Source organism: Sapajus apella, unplaced genomic scaffold (assembly GCF_009761245.1).
Source record: "Sapajus apella isolate SASKATOON/1434 unplaced genomic scaffold, GSC_monkey_1.0 scaffold103, whole genome shotgun sequence".
Lineage (NCBI taxonomy): Eukaryota > Metazoa > Chordata > Mammalia > Primates > Cebidae > Sapajus > Sapajus apella.
In genome coordinates, this window is record NW_022437043.1 from 4,953,790 (window position 1) to 4,972,606 (window position 18,817).

The 18,817-nt window shown below is 41.9% G+C and overlaps 1 protein-coding gene across 1 annotated transcript in view; it reads right to left on the minus strand.

Annotated features, from left to right (window-relative positions):
- SYN1 (synapsin I) overlaps window positions 1-18,817 on the minus strand; it is a 47,298-nt gene that overhangs the window by 16,221 nt on the left and 12,260 nt on the right. The window contains exons 2-5 of the mRNA XM_032258536.1: window positions 18,681-18,738; window positions 18,485-18,576; window positions 16,457-16,613; window positions 16,212-16,301 (exon numbers count right to left, since the gene is read on the minus strand). Coding sequence (XP_032114427.1) covers window positions 16,212-16,301; window positions 16,457-16,613; window positions 18,485-18,576; window positions 18,681-18,738 — 397 coding nt within the window. The remainder of the gene's footprint in view (window positions 1-16,211; window positions 16,302-16,456; window positions 16,614-18,484; window positions 18,577-18,680; window positions 18,739-18,817) is intronic.

Below are 18,817 nucleotides of genomic sequence, written 5' to 3' on the forward strand. Positions count from 1 at the left end.
TCCCCTGTGTGTTCCGGCTCTCCCACTTCTTCTTCCTATCCCCTGCTCCTTGTCCCTGTTGCCTACTTCCTGTTGCTTGCTCCTTCCACATATTCCCTACTCTTTTGTAAAACAGTTTTATTTATTTTTATTTATTTATTTGAGACAGTCTCACTTTGTTGCCCAGGCTGGAGTGCAGTGGTGAAATCATGGCTCACTGCAACCTCAACCTCCTGGGCTCAAGCAATTCTCCCACCTCAGCCACCCAAGTAGCTGGGACTACAGGCACATGCTACCATGTCCAGCTAATTTTTTGTAGAGGCGAGGTTTCGTCATGTTGCCCAGGATGGTCTGGAACTCCTAGGCTCAAGCGATCCTCCCACCTCAGCCTCCCAAAGTGCTGGATTACAGGTGTGGGCCACCAGGCTTCGCCTGAATGTTCCCTACTATCAAGCCCTAGGAGTGGAAGCTATGAGAAGTGGGTGAAGCAGTGCAGTGACTAAGCCACCTCCAGGGGCTTCCCTGTGTCCCCCTCCCTGGCAAAGCTGCATCCCTGAACCCCAACCTTGCACAATCTCTGTGGGAACATGCGCTTCTCTGAGCACTGGCAAGAAGAACATGAAGCCACAAACTTGGCTGCCTTCTCTGGTGTGACCCAAGCTCTGCTATTGAATCTTTATATGCGACAGCTTCCTGCGTTGGACTCACACTTCTACTCAGCCACAGTGAGCTGGTGACTCTCTACCTACCTCAAACGTATAAACCTCCCTAAGCCCATCAACCTCCCCCATCTGCTGCCGCAACCCTCTTGAAGACCACCAACTTTTTTTTTTAGACAGGTTCTCCCTCTGTTGCCCAGGCTGAGTGCAACAGTGTGATCATGGCTCACTGCAGCCTCAACCTCCCTGGCTCAAGTGATCCTCCCAGCCAAGCCTCCCAAGTAGCTGGAACTGCTGGTATGTACCGCCACGCCTGGCCAATTTTTCAATTTTTAGTAGAGATGGGGTTTTGCCATGTTGCCCAGGCTGGTCTTGAACTCCTGGGCTCAAGCGATCTTCCCGCCTTGGCCTCCCAAAGAGCTAGGGTTACAGGCATGAGCCACTGTGCCCTATCAACAACCACCAACTTCTAACTGTGCCGGAGTTCTGGTCATGTTCTGTTTCTTGATCTGGATGCAGGTGACAAGAGTATGCTCACTTTGTGAACATCAAAGGGCTGTACACTTAGGATATGTCCCCATTTGCTGAACTTGATATATCTCAATAAAATTGGCCCCCAAGACCAGGCGCGGTGGCTCATGCCTATAATCCCAACACTTTGGGAGGCCGAGGCAGGCGGATCACAAGGTCAGGAGATTGAGACCATCCTGGCCAACAAAGTGAAACCCAGTCTCTACTAAAATACAAAAAATCAGCTGGGCGTTGTGGCGCATGCCTGCAGTCCTGGCTACTCGGGAGGCTAAGGCAGGAGAATTGCTTGAACCCGGGAGGTGGAGGTTGCAGTGAATTGAGATCGTGCCACTGTACTCCAGCCTAGTGCCTGGAGACAGAGCGAGACTCTGTCTCAAAAAAAAAAAATTGGCCCCCAAAAGAAACCCCCCACCCTAGTGACATATCCCTGCTGCACCCTCCTTCAGTTCCTTGCTCACTCCTGCCCTCTCTCCTTCACACAACTCCCAAATCCCTGACCCTGGTGATTCATACCTCAGAGCCCCCCTTTCTTTCTTTACCCCACAGGGACTGTGAATCCTGGGCCCAGAGAAGGCCTTGGGGTTGGACTGCACCTGTCACATCATGAGCCCTCCATAAGTACTGCTGCACCTGAGTGGTGGCGGCAAGGGAGGGTCATTCCCCATTGGGACAGCAGCTCTTCCCCAAGTCTGTGTGACCAGGTCCCATGACCACGAGAGGGAAGGTGGGGTGAAGAGAAGTTAAACTGCTTAACAGGTCTTCTCATGTCTCCCCTGCCCCGGTGGTGACTATTTAGACACAGTTGAGCTGAGCAGCCTTCAGAGGGTTCCTGGCAGCCTGTGACCTGGATGGGAATAGATGGGGTATCAGTCCCAGAGTCCCCAGCACGTGTCTCCCACCACGTGATGGAGGCTGGGCAACTTTCCCACCAAGGCTTCCAAGTACCATTCCTACAAATTCCCTCCATGCTACACAGCGAACTGGGAAACAAAGGGGAAAACCCAGTGGCAAGCTGGCCTGCGGGGACTCTAATGCCTCTGCTGCCCGCCCTCTGTTACCCACCCTTGATTCTGTCTTCTTCCTGGCCTCTCAAGTCCTGTTCTCTCTGTCCCTGACAACAGTAGCCTCTACATAGTTACAAAACAGTCAGGAGGTGCTGCTGCCCTACCAGGCACCAGGAATTAATTAGAAAAAGGCAGCTTATTAAGGCAGTGTGGCTTTGGTACAGGCATACAGAAAGTAGCCAATGGAATAGAAGAGTTCTGAAGCTGCAGGATAAATATGTAAAATGTTAGTATAGGCCGGGCGCGGTGGCTCATGCCTGTAATCCCAGCAATTTGGGAGGCCAAGGTGGGTGATCACCTGAGGTCAGGAGTTTGAGATCTGCCTAGCCAACATGGTGAAACCCTGTCTCTACTAAAAATGCAAAAGTTAACTGGGTGTGGTGGTATGCCCCTGTAGTCCCAGCTACTTGGGAGGCTGAGGTGGGAGAATCGCTTGAACCTGGGAGGCGGAGGCTGCAGTGAGCTGAGATCGTGCTACTGTACTCCGGCCTGGGCAACAGAGCAAGAACCCATCTCAAAAAAAAAAAGTTAGTATATATATGACAGACGTGGCATACAAGCTCAGTGGGTGACAAAGGCTTACCTATAAGGAAAAAGGTGAACTCAATCCCTACCTCTTTCACACTGTATATGAAAATCAATTTCAGATGAAGAATTTAGATGGCAAAAATGAAACTTTACTAAAAAGTCCCTCTTTGCTCTAGTGACTTGAGTCACTACTTTGATCATAAACTAAACTTCCATATGTACATGGATCTATACCTGGACTTTTGTTTTTCTTCCTTCAATCTGTCAGCCTGTCTATTCACAGGTCAGCATCACAGTATTTAAATTATAAAAGCTTCAGGCTGGGCATGGTGGCTCACGCCTGTAATCCCAGAGTTTTGGGAAGCCAAGTCAGGAGGACTGCTTGAGGCCAGGAGTTTGAGGTCAACCTAGGCAACATAGCAAGACCCTGCCTCTGCAAAATAAACAATAAAAAAAATTAGCTATACATGCACCTGTAATCACAGCTACTCAGGAGGCTGAGGTGAAAGGAATCTAGGAGGTCGAGGCTGCAGTGAGCTGATGGTGCCACTGCACTCTGGCCTGGGCAACAGAGCAAGATTTTGTCTCAAAATAAATAAATAAATAAATAAGGCCGGGCGCGGTGGCTCACGCCTGTAATCCCAGCACTTTGGGAGGCGGGTGGATCATGAGGTCAAGAGATCGAGACCATCCTGGTCAACATGGTGAAAACCCGTCTCTACTAAAAATACAAAAATTAGCTGGGCGTGGTAGCGCGTGCCTGTAGTCCCAGCTACTCAGGAGGCTGAGGCAGGAGAATTGCTTGAACCCAGGAGGCGGAGGTTGCAGTGAGCCGAGATCGCGCCATTGCACTCCAGCCTGGGTAACAAGAGCGAAACTCCGTCTCAAAAAAATAAATAAATAAATAAATAAATAAGATAAAATCTTTGTAATATGTCTGGTGGCAGAGGCATCAGACTCCCTGTGGGCTGGGAGTATGAGTCTCTATTGTCACTTTTCTTTTTCAGAGTTTTCCTAGTTTTTCTTGCATGTTTGCTTTTTCACATGACCTTTACTATCAACTCATCTAGCTCTAGATATAAGTTTGTAGGTCTATTTTTGGGAATCATATTAAATGTATAAATTAAATAAGGACCTGAGAAGGTGAACTGCCATCTTCACGATGTTAATTCATTTTATCTAAGAACAAGGAATGTCTTTCCATCTGCCTAAGACTACCTCTGTGTCTTTCAGGAGTGTTTCAAACTTTTCCTCATATCACTTTGTACATCCCTTGTTGATCTTATCCCAAAATATTTTATGGTTTTTTTGGTTGTTATTGTAAATGTTTTCTCTTCTATTTTATCTTCTATCTGGTTACTTGCGTATATAAAAACTACTGATTTCTGCATGTTGATTTCATGTTCTGCTGTTACTGCATTCTTTTTTATTTTTATTTTTTGAGACAAGGTCTCTCTCTGTCACCCAGGCTGGAGTGCGGTGGCGGGATCACGGCTCACTGCAGCCTCAAACTCCTGGACTTAAGTGATTCTCCCGCCTCAGCTTCCTTGAGTAGCTGGTGCTACAAAGGCATGCTAGCCACCATGTCTGACTAATTTTTTGTGGGTTTATTTATTTTTTTTTTGTAGCGATGGGGTTTCACCATGTTGACCAGGCTGTTCTTGAACTCCTGGGCTCAAGTGATCCTCTTGCCTTGGTCTTCCAAAGTATTGGAATTATGACGTGAGCCACTATGCTCACCCTTAATGTGGTTTTGAATTTGTTTGCTAGTATTTTATTTGGGGTTTTTGCATTGATATTTATAGTAAAAATGACCTATGCTTTTTTTTTTGAGACAAAGTCTCACTCTATCACCCAGACTGGAGCGCAGTGGTGCAATCTCCCCTCACTCAACCTCTGCCTCCTGGGTTCAAGTTATTCTCCTGCCTCAGCCTCCAGAGTAGCTGGGAGTACAGGCGTGCACCACCACGCCCAGCTAATTTTTATATTTTTAGTAGAGATGAGGTTAGACCATGTTGGTCAGACTGGTCTCAAACTCCTGACCTCAAGTGATCCAACCACCTCGGCCTCCCAAAGTGCTGGGATTATAGGTGTGAGCCACTGGACCCGGTCTCTGCTTTTCTTTGTGCTATTAATGTTATAATTGCTTTAGAAAGATAATATGGAAGTTTGTCTTCATTGTCCATTCTGTGGAACAATTCATGTGGCCATTGGAATTAACTGGTCTCTAGCACTTCAGTGGAATTCCCCTGTGAAATCATCTTGGCCTGATGCTTGTTTTATGGGGCAGTTCCTTAATAACTTTCTCTACTTCTTTGATGGAAATTGGTTTGTTAACCTCTAATGCGGTCAATTTTGGTAAACTGTGTTTCCCCAGCAAATTATTTATTTTCATCTAGGTTTCTCTATTTTATATGTGGATGCCTTTTTTATATTTTGGCTTTTAGAACCATGCTAATGTCTTACATTTAAAAATATAAAATTAAATTAACATTACCAGGCATAGTGGCTCATGCCTATAACCCCAGCACTTTGGGAGGCCAAGGCAGGTAGATTGCTTGAGCTCAGGAGTTTGAGAGCAGCCTGGGCAACATGGTGAAACTCCATCTCTATCAAAAATACGAAAAATTAGCTAGGTGTAGTGACACACACCTGTGGTCCCAGCTACTCAGGAGGCTGATGTGGGAGGGTTGCTTGAGCCCAGGAGGCAGAGGTTGCAGTGAGCCGAGATCACGCCACTTCACTCCAGCCTGGGCAACAGAGTCAGACTCCATCTCAAAAAAAGAAAAAAGAAAAAAGGCTGGGTGCAGTGGCTCATGCCTGTAATCGCAGCACTTTGGAGGGCTGAGGTGGGTGGATCACCTGAGGCCAGGAGTTTGAGAGCAGCCTGGCCAACATGGTGAAACCCCCTCTTTAATAAGAATACAAAAAATTTAGCCAGGTGTGGTGATGCACACCTGTAGTCCCAGCTACTTGGGAGGCTGAGGCAAGAGAATCTCTTGAACCCGGGAAGCGGAGGCTGCAGTGAGCCGAGATCACACCACCACACTCCAGCCTGGGCAACAGAGTGAGACTCTGTCTCAGAAAAAAGAAATAGACCTCCCTTTCAGAAAGGGTCCTGCCCAATACCCAGGAGGAAGGGATGTTGCAGAGAGAGTCTAAGACTCTGAACAGACAGGCCTGGCTGGGTTTCCCCATTCAATCTGTTAGTACAAGATCAGACTCTGTTTGTCCCATCACATTTCTACACAGTTACAAATCGTGCCTATGCAATAAAGTCTCCATGGAGGGCTGAAGAGGATGAAGAGCTTCTGGATAGCCAAACGTGGGGTTCCTGGAGGGTGGCTACCTGGGGGTGGTGCATGGAAGCTCTGTGCTCTTTCCCACATGCTTCATCCTCTGCATCTCTTTATCTGTATCCTTTGTAATGTAATACTCTTTATAATAAACCAATCATGTTTATATAAACCAATCATGGCCGGGCTGGTCTTGAACTCCTGGACTCAAACATGTAAATAATTTCCTGAGTTCTGTGAGCAACACTAGCAAACTAATTGAATCTGAGGAGAGGGCCGTGGGACCCTGATTTATAGCTAGTTGGTCAGAATCACAGGTAAAATAACCAGGGGCTTGCCATCAGCATTGGAAGTAGAGCTTAGTCTTGTGGGACTGCATCCTTGACCTGTGTGATCTGATGCTATCCTCCAGGTAGATCGGGTCAGAAGTGAATTGCAGGACATCCAGCTGGTATATTAATTTGCTGCAGAATTAATTGCTTGCTTGCTGTGTGTGTGTGTGTAGAAACCTCCACACATTGTGTTGTGAGAGCAGAAGAAAAAACAGTTTGATTCTTCTACTCACACACATATATAAAATTTTATATATACACATATATATGAAATTATATATACATAAATGAAATGTCTTAGCTCTGTACAATAAGAAGGCAAAACAAATCCTGAGGACGGGGGAGAATCTGATTTCCAGAGTTGAAGTAAGAACATTCTAGTAGCAATGAGTAAATCTAGCTCCCAGATCTTGGCTTTGAAATTCTATGACCTTAGTGCTACGGCTGGGAAAGAACAAGATATGCCTGGAGGTGATGTCAGCAAAAATGTAAAAGGCTATGAAAATCCCTCCTCCTTAAAAGCAGTGAGAACACTGGCAAAAATTGTCAAAACAAACTTATCAGAACTTTGGAAATTGACCAAGGTTTATAATTCAGAAAGCTTTTTTTTTTTTTCCCCAAGAAAATGGCTGAGTCTTGGTAACAACAGGAAACTTTGTGGCGTTTGAACTTCTGTGGGCATCCCCTTCTCCCCACTTCCACAAGAGCCTTGAAATCCAACAGTCCTGCAATCCCGGTGAAAACTAGCAGACTAGCAACCATTGGAGGAGGCCAAACAGGGTTGGACTTCCTCCAAAGCCTCATTTTCGGAGAACTCTCTTTATTTGATCTGTCTGGCACTTTCCTGGAATACTCCACTCATGGGGCTCATCTGGTATAAACAGCTTTCTCTGAGGGTGCTTTTCAGAAACAATTAGCAGCAACTGTTTAACACAGCAGTGATAACATTTAGGACAAACAACAAGCTTATCAAGAAAACTTAAAAGGAAAATCTGTAATAACCATTATCAGTCCATTATCAGGCTTTAAAAAACTCTGACATATGCCTGGGAATCTAGAAAATCACAAATATGCATAAGGCTGTACGTATGCCTAGGATCTCCTGACCTCAAAACTCTGCACAAGCAGGAAATGAATAATAAGGCAAAGTTGTAAACAGACTGCCTTTGGATTAAAGGCACACTCCGACATGCCATGCACACAGAGTCCACCAGGAAAGTCTGGGAGACTTACTGGTTTCAGGTGATTTAAATAAGTATCTGTCCAATCATTAGCTGACCACTAAGCTAATGGAGCAGAGACTTAGGTGGCAACACATGACAAAGAACACAGGCTTTACAGAATTAGTTCAGGAAAGTCACTAAAAACAAAACAAAACAAAGCAACAAAAACAAACCCTGAAGAGGAGGGAGAATCTGATTTCCAGAATTGCCACATTATATTATTTAAATGTCCAGTTTTGGACAAAAATTTATGAGAGATGCAAAGAGACAAAAAAGTGTGGCCCAAACACAGGGAAAAAAAGCAGTCAAACACTGTTCCTGAGGCAATCCAGACGTTAGACTTAATAGGCAAAAACTTTAAGTCAGTGATTTTTAACATTTTCAAAGAACTAAAGGAAACTATGTTTAAAGAACTTTAAAAAAGGATAAAATGGTATCCTAATAAGTAGAGAGTATCAGTAAAGAGAAATTATATAAAAAAAGAAATTCTGGGCCGGGCATGCTGGCTCACTCCTGTAATCCCAACACTTTGGGAGGCCAAGGTGAGATCACTTGAGGTCAGGAGTTCGAGACCAGCCTGGCCAAGATGGTGAAACCTCCTCTCTACTAAAAATACAAAAATTAGCCAGGCATGCTATTCCAGAGGCTGAGGCAGGAGAATCACTTGAACCTGGGAGGTGGAGGGTGCAGTGAGCCAAAATTGCACCAGCGCACTCTAGCCTGGGTGACAAGAGTGAAACTCCATCTTAAAAAAAAAAAAAGAGAGAGAGAGAGAAATTCTGGAGATAAAAAGCATAATAACTGAAATGAAAAATTAACTAAAGGGGATCAACAGTAGCTTTGAGCTAGCAGAGTAAAGAATAAGTGAATTTGAAGACAGGTCAGGTGAGATAATCCAATCTGAGGAAGAGAAAGAAGAAAAGTAAACAAAATGAACACAGTCCTAGAGGCCTGTGGAACACCATCAAGCATATAAACACCCATATAATGCAAGTCCCAAAAGGAGAGGGGAAAGAGAGAAAAAAAGGTGCAAGAATGACTATTTGAAGGAATAATGGCTAAAAATCCCCCAAATTTGATTTAAAGCATTAATCTATGAATTCAAGAAGTGCACTGAACTCCAACTAAGATAAATTCAAAGAGATATGCACCCAGACACATCATAAACAAATTTATAAAAGCTAAAGATAGAATCTTGAAAGTAGTAAGAGAAAAGTAACTGTAACTCATATGCAAGGAATCCTCAGTAGGATTAGCAGCTAATTTCTCATCAGAAATCTTGAAGTCAGAGGTAGTAGGGCAACATATTCAAAGTACTGAAAGAAAAACACTGCCAAACAAGAATACTACATCCAGCAAAATTATCTTTCAAAAATGAAGGTGAAATTAAGACATTCACAGATAAACAAAAGCTGAGACAATTCATCACTAGCACATTTCTACAAGAAATGCTAAAGGGAGTCCTTCAGGGTAAAATAAAATGATACTAGATAGTAATGTAAATCTACATAAAGAAATAAATAGCACCTGTAAAGTTAACTATATAGGTAAAGATAAAAGACAGTATAAATGCATTTTTTTTGCTTGTAACACTTTTTTCCTCCTATTTGATTTAAAAGACAATGCATAAAGCAATAACTATAACTCTATGTTCATAGGCACACAATGTGTAAAGACGTAATTTGTTTGACAATAATAGCACAAAGGAGAGATGAGGGAATAAAGTTATACAAAGGCAATTTCTTTGTATTACTGAGCTTAATTTGGTATTAATTCTAACAGGAGTAATATATAAAGATGTTAATTGTAATACTCAGGGAAATGACTAAAAAATAAGAAAAAAAAAATAAGCTAAGTGTAATGGCTCATGCCTATAGTCACAACACTTGGGGAGGCCAAGGTGGGTGGATAACTTGAGCTCAGGAGTTCGAGGCCAGCATGGGTAACATGGCAAGATCCTGTCTCTATAAAAAAATTAAAAACTGGCCAGGTGTGGTGGCTCACACCTGTAATCCCAGCACTTTGGGAGGCTGAGGCGGGTGGATGATGAGGTCAGGAGTTCGAGACCAGCCTGGCCAACATGGTGAAACCCCGCCTCTACTAAAAATACAAAAAAATTAACTGGGTGTGGTGGTGGGCACCTGTAATCCCAGCTACTTGGGAGGCTGAGGCAGGAGAATTGCTTGAAACCAGGAGGCAGAGATTGCAGCGAGCTGAGATCACACCACTGCACTCCAGCCTGGGTGACAGAGCAAGGCTCTGTCTCAAAAAAAAAAAATTAAAAATTAGCTGGGCATAGTGGCATATGCCTGTGGTCCCAGCTATTCAGGAGGCTGAGACAAGAGGGTAGCTTGAGCCCAGGAGGTTGAGGCTGCATTGAGCCATGTTCCTACCATGGCACTCTGGCCTGGGTGACAGAGCAAGACCCTGTCTCAAAAAAATATATAAAAATTTTAAAAATTAAAAAAATAAATAAAAGACATAGGAAACAAACAGCAGAAAAATAAAAAGTGGTACACTAGAAAATACCTGTTTAACATAAAAGAAGGCATTAATAGAGGAATACAGAAACAAAACATAAGATATACAAAACAAAGAGCAAAACTGCAAACATAAACTCTACCTATCAGTAATTACAATAATGTAAGTTAATTAAACACTGCAATTAACCTTTTTCCTGCTTAGAAAAAAAAGTGCAGCTCGCTGCCAGTGCTTACTTGATTTTTCATAAACATGCTCTTTGAGGCTGAAGCAAAGCTGACTGATTTTCAATGTCAAAATAAAATATAAAAATTCTTCTTGGAGTTATTTCTAAGCAGAACTAACATCAGAATCATCTGAATCATGAGAATTGTCTATTTTGGAAAAGTCAGATTCATCAAATGAATCTTCAGCCAACAACTGTTCAAGAACGATGTTAACATCATTTGCAGGAATACTACATTTTCTAGGATTTGACATTTTCAGTGATTGAGAATTGCTATATTTTGTAAATGGAAATGCCACTCCTAAAAACAGAATGCTATAAATAGAATGTTGTATTTTGTTTCCAAAGTTGATATACTAGAGTGATGTGAAAATAATAATAAAAATTAGATAGTTTGTGGCAAAATTATCTTGGGGTAAATACTGCAGCTGCAAGTGCCACCAGAGAGTATTCTCATGGCAAATGGTAAAGGGTTAAAAGGCACAGAGGATGAAAAACATTATATAATCATAAAATGGTCAGTCCATCAAGAAGATTTAACAATGATAAACATATATGCACCTAACAACACAGCACAAAATATTTGAAATAAAAACAGGCAGAATTGGAGACAGAAATAGACAATTCAACAATTATAGATTGAGACTTCAATATCCCACTTAAAGAAATGGATAAAACAACTAGACAGGGAATTAACAAGGAAGTTATTTTTTTGGAGATGTGGTCTCACTCTGTCACCCAGGCTAGAGTGCAGTGGCACAATCTCAGCTCACTGCAACCTCTGCTTTCTGGGCTCAAGTGATCCTCCCACCTCAGCCTCTTGAATAGCCAGGACTATAGGCATGTGCTACCATGTGGCTATGTTTAAAAAAAATTTATTTATTTTTATTTTTTGTAGAGACGAGGTTTCGCCATGTAGCCCAGGCTGGTCTCGAACTTCTGCAATTAAGAGATCCATCTGCCTCAGACTTCCAAGGTGCTGGAATTACAGGAGTGAGCTACTGTGCCTGGCCAATAAGGAAGATTTGAATAATGCTATAAACCAATTAGACCTAATAGACATCTATAGAACACTTCCCCCTACAATGGCAGAATACACATTCTTCTTCAGTGCACATGGAACATTCTCCAGAACAGACTCTATGTTAAGCCAGAAAACAAATCTCAGTAAATTGAAATGGACTGAAATCATACAAAATATGTTCTCTGACCACAACGGAATGAAATTAGACATCACAAACAGAAGAAAATTTGAAAAATTTACAAATATGTGGAAAGTAATACACTCATAAATAACCAATAGGTCAAAGAAGAAATCACAAGGGAAATTAGAAGATACTCTGAGATGAATGAAAATGAACACACAACATATCAAAATGTAAGGGATGCAGCTAAAGTGGTGCTTAAAGGAAAAATCATAGTTGTAACTGCCTATATCTAAAAACAAGAAAAATATCAAAATCAATAATCTGGCCGGGCACGGTGGGTAACGCTTGTAATCCCAGCACTTTGGGAGGCCAAAGTGGGCAGATTATGAGGTTAGGAATTCGATACTGGCCTGGCCAACATGGTGAAACCCCATCTCTACTAAAAATACAAGAATTAGCCGCCTGTAATCCCAGCTACTCAGGAGGCCGAGGCAGGAGAATTGCTCAAACCAGGGAGGCGGAGGTTGCAGTGGGCCAAGATCACGCCTCTGTTCTCCAGCCTGGGCAACAGAGTGGGACTCCAACTCAAAAAAAAAAAAAAAAAAAAAAAAATCAGTAACCTAATCTTCTATTTTTTCTAGGAAATTAGAAAAAGAAAAGCAAACTAAGTCCAAAGCAAGCAGAAGGAAAAAAGCAATAAAGATAAGAGTGAAAATAAATGACATAAAGAATTTTAAAAATAGGCCAGGCACGGTGGCTCACACCTATAATCCCAGAATTTTGGGAGGCCGAGGCAGGCAGATCACGAGGTCAGATCAAGACCAGCCTGGCCAACATGGTGAAACCCCGTCTCTACTAAAAATACAAAAATTAGCTGGGTGTGGTGGCACGTGCCTGTAATCTCAGCTACTAGAAAGGCTGAGACAGGAGAATCGCTTGAACCCAGGAGGCAGAGGTTGCAGTGAGCCAAGATCCCGCCACTGCACTCTGGCCTGGCAAGAGAGTGAGAGTCTGCAAAGAAAGAAAAAAGAAAAAAAAAACCACACACACACACACACACACACACACACACACACAACAAAACAAAAAAAGAATTTAAAAAATAGAGAAACTAATGCAACAAAAATTTGGTTCTTTGAAAAGATCAACAAAATTGACAAACCTTTAGACTAAGAAACAAAAAGGCAGAAAACTCTAATTACTAAAATCAGGAATGAAAGAGCGGACATAGTACTGACCTTACGGAAACAAAAAGTATTATAAGAGAATACTGTGAACAATTATGTGCCAGCAAGTTAGAAAACCTAGATGAAATGGACAAATCCCTAGAAAGACACAAACTACCAAAATTGACTCAAGAAGAAATAGAAAATCTGAATAGACCTATAACAAGTGAAGAGATTGAATTAGGAATAAGAAAAACTTCCTATGAAGAAATACCCAGGACCGGACGTCTTCACTGGTGAATTCTACCAAACATATAAAAAGAATTAATGCCAGCCAGGCATGGTGGCTCATGCTTGTAATTCTAGCATTTTGGAAGGCCAAAGCAGGAGGATTGCTTGAGCCCAGGAGTTCAAGACCAGCCTGAGTAACACAGCAAGACCCTGTCCCAAAAAAAGAAAAAAAAATTAATGCCAATCTTCAGAAGATCTTTCCAAAAATAGAAGAAAAGGGAACACTGTCCAACTAATACTATGAGGGCTTTATTATCCTGATACCAAAACCAGACAAAGACATCATAAGAAAACTACAGAGCAATGTCTCTTATGAATATAGATACAATAATCCTTAACAAAATAATCACAAACTGAATCTCACAATGTACAAATAGGATTTATACCAAGGCCAAGTGAGGTTTAGCCTAGGAATGCAAATGTCTACACCTAGACACATCACAAACAAACTTATGAATGCATCAACTTGCATGAAAATCAATCTACTACACTGTATTCACAGAATAAAGGACAAAATCCACACAATCATGTCAATAAACACAGAAGCATTTGACAATATCCAACATCCTTTCACAACAAAAGTACTCAACCAACTAAGAATAGAAGGAGAAATTTGTCAACACTTAGGTAGCAGTTAATATATGCCAGATGCATTGTTATAGACACTTTACATTTACTAAGTAATTTCATTCTCACACCAACTATATGAGGCAGGAACTATTATTATCTACATCTTGTAGATGAATAAGTTGGAGTACAGAGCGTTTAAGTAACTTTTCCTGTGTTAAGCAGTTATTAAGTTGTGGAGGTAAGATTCTCATACAGAAATTCTGTTTACAGAGTTCATGCTCTTAAGCACATTCTGCTCTACTGTCTCTCAAAGAACGTAGAATACTAATAATGATAAACAAATTTGGTTTCTTTAAAACTAATGATTCAGGCCAGGCATAGTGGCTCACACCTGTAATCCCAGCACTTTGGGAGGCCGAGGCAGGCGGATCACGAGGTCAAGAGATCGAGACCAACCTGACCAACATGTTGAAACCCTGTCTCTACTAAAAACAGAAAAATTAGCTGGGCGTGGTGCTGTGAGCCTGCAGTCCCAGCTACTTGGGAGGTTGAGGCAGAAGAATCACTTGAACCCGGGAGGTGGAGGTTTGCAGTGAGCCGAGATTGTGCCACTGCACACCAGCCTGGCGACAGAAAGAGACCCCATCTCAAAAACAAACAAACAAAAAAACACCCCAAAAAACCTGATGATTCAATTTTTATCTGTAAGTAAACTTAATTTATAACACTGTTGACGTATATCAGTGACTATAATTTGTAATACTGATAAGAACTGCTAATATTAGTAGCAATGTTTATTTAATCAAGTTGATAAGATTGGGTTAACATTGATATTTAATTGTAATTTTAGTCATAAATTTGGTGATGATCATTTACATGAGTAAACATAATTTTGTAATATTTGTAAAAATTGACAAAATTACTTACACAATTTGATGGCATTAGTAAGAATTATTTAATTTCTATTTGTAACTAGAATTTGATTCATAACTGTGGTACTCATAATTTATATCAGTAATCAAAATGTTAATATTAGTGATTTTTTTATAATAGCAGTTAGAATGTTAACCATATTAGTAATTTTTTCTATTAGGAACTATAAGATAATTCAAAACACAGGTACTCATAGTTTATATTAGTGATCTTAACACTGGTAATAATTATATCTGTAACAATTTTTACACTGTTTGTAGTAATGGTTTAACTTTATTTACTTATTTATTTAATGTTTTGAGACAGGGTCTCACTCTGTTGCCCAGAATGGGGTAGTGGTGCTATCACAGCTCACTGCAGCCTCAACCTCCAGGGCTCAGGCAATCCTCCCACTTGAACCCGGGAGGTGGAGGTTTCAAGTAGCCTCCCACCTCAGCCTCCCAAGTAGCTGGGACTACAGGTACATGTCACCATGCCCGGCTAACTTTTGAATTTTTTGTAGAGATGGGGTCTCACTATGTTGCCCAGGCTGGTCTCAAACTCCAGGGCTCAAGAGATCCTCCCATTTTGGGTTTAAATTTTTTAAAAAATAATTATAACAATTTACAACATAGGTACTAATCATTTATACTAATGAACTTAATTTGTAACACTATAATACATTGTAATATTAGTTGTTATATTTGATGAAATTAGCAATGATAATTCAATTTCTATTATTTAAATATTCAGCATATTTTATTATGGCATATTGTAGCCCAATTATCAAACTGTGGTAGTCTCCATTGCATGCCATTCTAATATAATTCAAAACAGGTACTTATAATTTACATCAGAGTATAATTTGTAGTATCAATAATCATTGGTAATAACAGCAATAATCTTTGATATTAGTAATGATTATTCAATTTTTACTAGGAACTATGATTTAATTCATAACATAGGTACTCATAATTTACAATAGTAACAATAACATAGTATTAGTGATAATTTGTAATATTAGTGATTATATTGTATAATAGTAACCAACAGTTCAATTTCTATTTGTAAACAATTTAGTTTATTTATTATTTATTATTTTTTATTTTTTGAGATGGAGTCTCACTCTATCACCCAGGCTAGAGTGCAGCAGAATGATCTCGGCTTACTGCAACCTTCGCCTCCCGGATTCAAGTGATTCTTCTGCCCCGGCCTCCTGAGTAGCTGGGATTACAGGTGTACGCCACCACACCCAGCTAATTTTTGTATTTTTTGTAGAGGTGGGGTTTCACCATCTTGGCCATGCTGGTCTCAAACTCCTGACCTTGTGATCCACCAGCCTTGGCCTCCCAAAGTGCTGGGGTTACAGGCATGAGCCACCATGCCCGGCCGAATTTATAACATTACTATTGATAAATGTTATTGGCAATCCTAATTTGAATATAAGTAAAATTTCTATCAGGAGAAATATTTGATAATGTTAGTAATAATGATTTCTATATGTAATATATTCTGATTCATTACATTAATTCTATCAATTCACATTAGAAATCGGTTTTTAATAATGGCAAAAATAGATAACATGAACAACAGGATGTGATAAATACTGGAAAGGATCATGATTTAGTTTTCCTTGTAAACACTAGAAAATTTATGGTAGACCCTATCACAAAGCAACTTCTGCCTCCACCTGCACACAGCAGCCACACTCTTGATATCACACTGCTGATAACATGCCAATATTTAATATTATTGCAGTAGTTATGACTCTTCCCTCCTGCCCACTATATTTTCCTCAAACTCACCATTTCTTTGTGATTGGGGTAGAAGGTCTGATCAATTAGAGGGAATTCTTCTGTCCCCAGTTTCTTGTGCAGTCGAACCATCTGGGCAAACTATGAGAACCAAGAGAGCTGGTCAGTGTGTCCTTCACCGGGAACCTCTAAGCTTCTGAACATCCTTACTTCCCTCAAATCGCAGAATGGTTTCAAGCTTCCACATGCATGCATGAGCTATTCCCTCTGCCAGTGGCACCCTTCCTGTTACTTACCACCCAGGGCTTGTCACAGAAGTTGTAGACAGAATGCAAGGAATTAACACTGGGGATTCCAGCATATTGCAGCCCAATGACCAAACTGCGGTAGTCTCCGTTGCGTGCCATGCTGAAGGCGTGCTGGCGGATCAGCACAAAATCCGGCTTCAGAGACCTAGTGTGGCAGGGGCAGGAGTGTTGAGAGTTCCCCCAGAAGCTCCCTATCACTCTCAAAGCAAAGACCAAGTTTCTAAATCTCCATAGCTCCCAGAAATTGCAAAGTGGTTTTTCACCTCTGCACACATGTGCAAAGCTGTTCCCTCTGCCTAGTGCACCCTTTCTACCCTCTGCCCACCTGCTGACCCCCTTGAAGCCTTTCCTACCTGTTCCCTTCTTAGCAAGGTCAGCTTGCACCTTACCCACACAGCTCTGATAACTCCCTGGTCACAGTCTCTCAGACTGCCAGCTGTCTTCAGTGAGGTTAGAATGAATTCTAACCTCAGGACCTTTATAAAGGCTGTTCTGTCTGCCTAAAGCACTTCCCCGCTAGATATCTGCATGGATCACTCCTTTACCTCCTTCAGGTCTTTCCTGAAATGTCTCTCCTGCAACCAGATCACCCTATCCCAACTGAAGACCCCACCATCATCCAACGATTGTTACATCATCTGCTTTAGTGCTATATATATATATCTTTTTTTTTCTTTTCTTTTTGTTTCTTTTCTTTTTTGAGACAGAGTGTTGCTCTGTCATCTAGGCTGGAGCGATCATAGCTCACTGCAACCTCCATCTCTTGGGTTCAAGTGATTTCCCTGCCTCAGCATCCCGAGTAGCTGGGACTACAGTGCGTGCTACTATGCCTGGCTAATTTTTGTATTTTTAGTAGAGACAGGGTTTCACCATGTTGGCCAGGTTGGTCTTGAGCTCCTGGGCTCAAGCGATCCACCCACCTTGGCTTCCCAAAGTGCTGGGATTACAGGTGTGAGTCACCATGTCTGGCCACTGCTATATTTTTTCTTAGCACTTTTATGTTTTCTTATTTATTTATTTGTGTATTGCGTGTATCTCACGGTAGAATGTAAGGTTCATAAGGCCAGGGTTGCTTTTTTTTTTTTTTTGAGACGAAGTTTCGTTCTTGTTGCCCAGGCTGGAGTGCAATGGCATGATCTCGGCTCACTGCAACCTCTGCCTCCTAGGCTCAAGCGATTCTACTGCCTCAGCCTCCCGAGTACCTGCGATTAAAGGCATGTGCCACCATACTCAGCTAATTTTGAATTTTGTATTTTTAGTAGAGAGGGGATTCCTCCATGTTGGTCAGGCTGGTCTCGAACTCCCGACCTCAGGTGATATGCCTGCCTTGGCCTCCCAGGGTGCTGGGATTACAAGCATGAGCCACCGCACCCGGCTGCTTTTTTTTTTTTTTTTTTTTTTTGGTCTTTCGGCATGTAGAATAGCTCCTGGCACACAGTAGGTGCACAATAAATATTTGTTAAATATAAAGTGCTGGGAGCAGCACCTGGCATGCAGCAGATGTCTAACAAATGTTTATTTAATTGATAATTGAAGGCTGGGTATGGCGGCTCCCACCTGTAATCCCAGTACTTTGAGAGGCCAAGGCAGGTGGATTGTTTGAGCCCAGAAGTTTGAGACAAACCAAGGCAACATAGTGAGACCCCATCTCTACAAAAAACCACAAAAATTAGCCAGGCATGGTGGTGCACACCTGTAGTCTCAGCTACTTGGGAGGCTGAGGTGGGAGGATCACTTGAGCCTGGGAGGCTGTGGCTACGTAAGCCACGATTGTGCCAGTGCACTCCAGCTTGGGAGGCAGAGCAAGACCCTGTTTCAAAAAAAAATTGAAAAGTCTGGCTTGTGGCATGCTGGGGTCCCTGGCTCTTTTTCAGAAGAAAAGTTGTCTTCCCACATTCCATGCCTAAATTCTTGCCCACAGAAGGATGGGTGGGGAGGTTGGAACTCTCCCCCGGCTCTAAGGGGGAGAGTTCTTATCCCTCGCTCGTAACACCAAGGTACCCTTTTTATACTCACCGCACGACCTTCACCCCGTTTCGAAGAACTTCCATGTCCACAGAGAATCCACCATTGGCATGGGCCACAAGGTTGAGATCAGAGAATTCGGCCTGGGAAGGAGACAAAAATTGGTGATTCACCTACATCACACAAAAATGATCACTCAGTTTGCAGTATAGACAACTGACCCCCGGGTCCAACTGCACCAACTTACCTGTTCTACTTTAATGTCAATTTCTCCATGGATCTTTTTCCCTTTGAAGTATTTTGCCCTGGAGAGGAAAAGCAGAACACATCTGTCAATGATCAAATCTCAGAAGAGAAGACAAAACACAGGCCCCTGACCCTTTT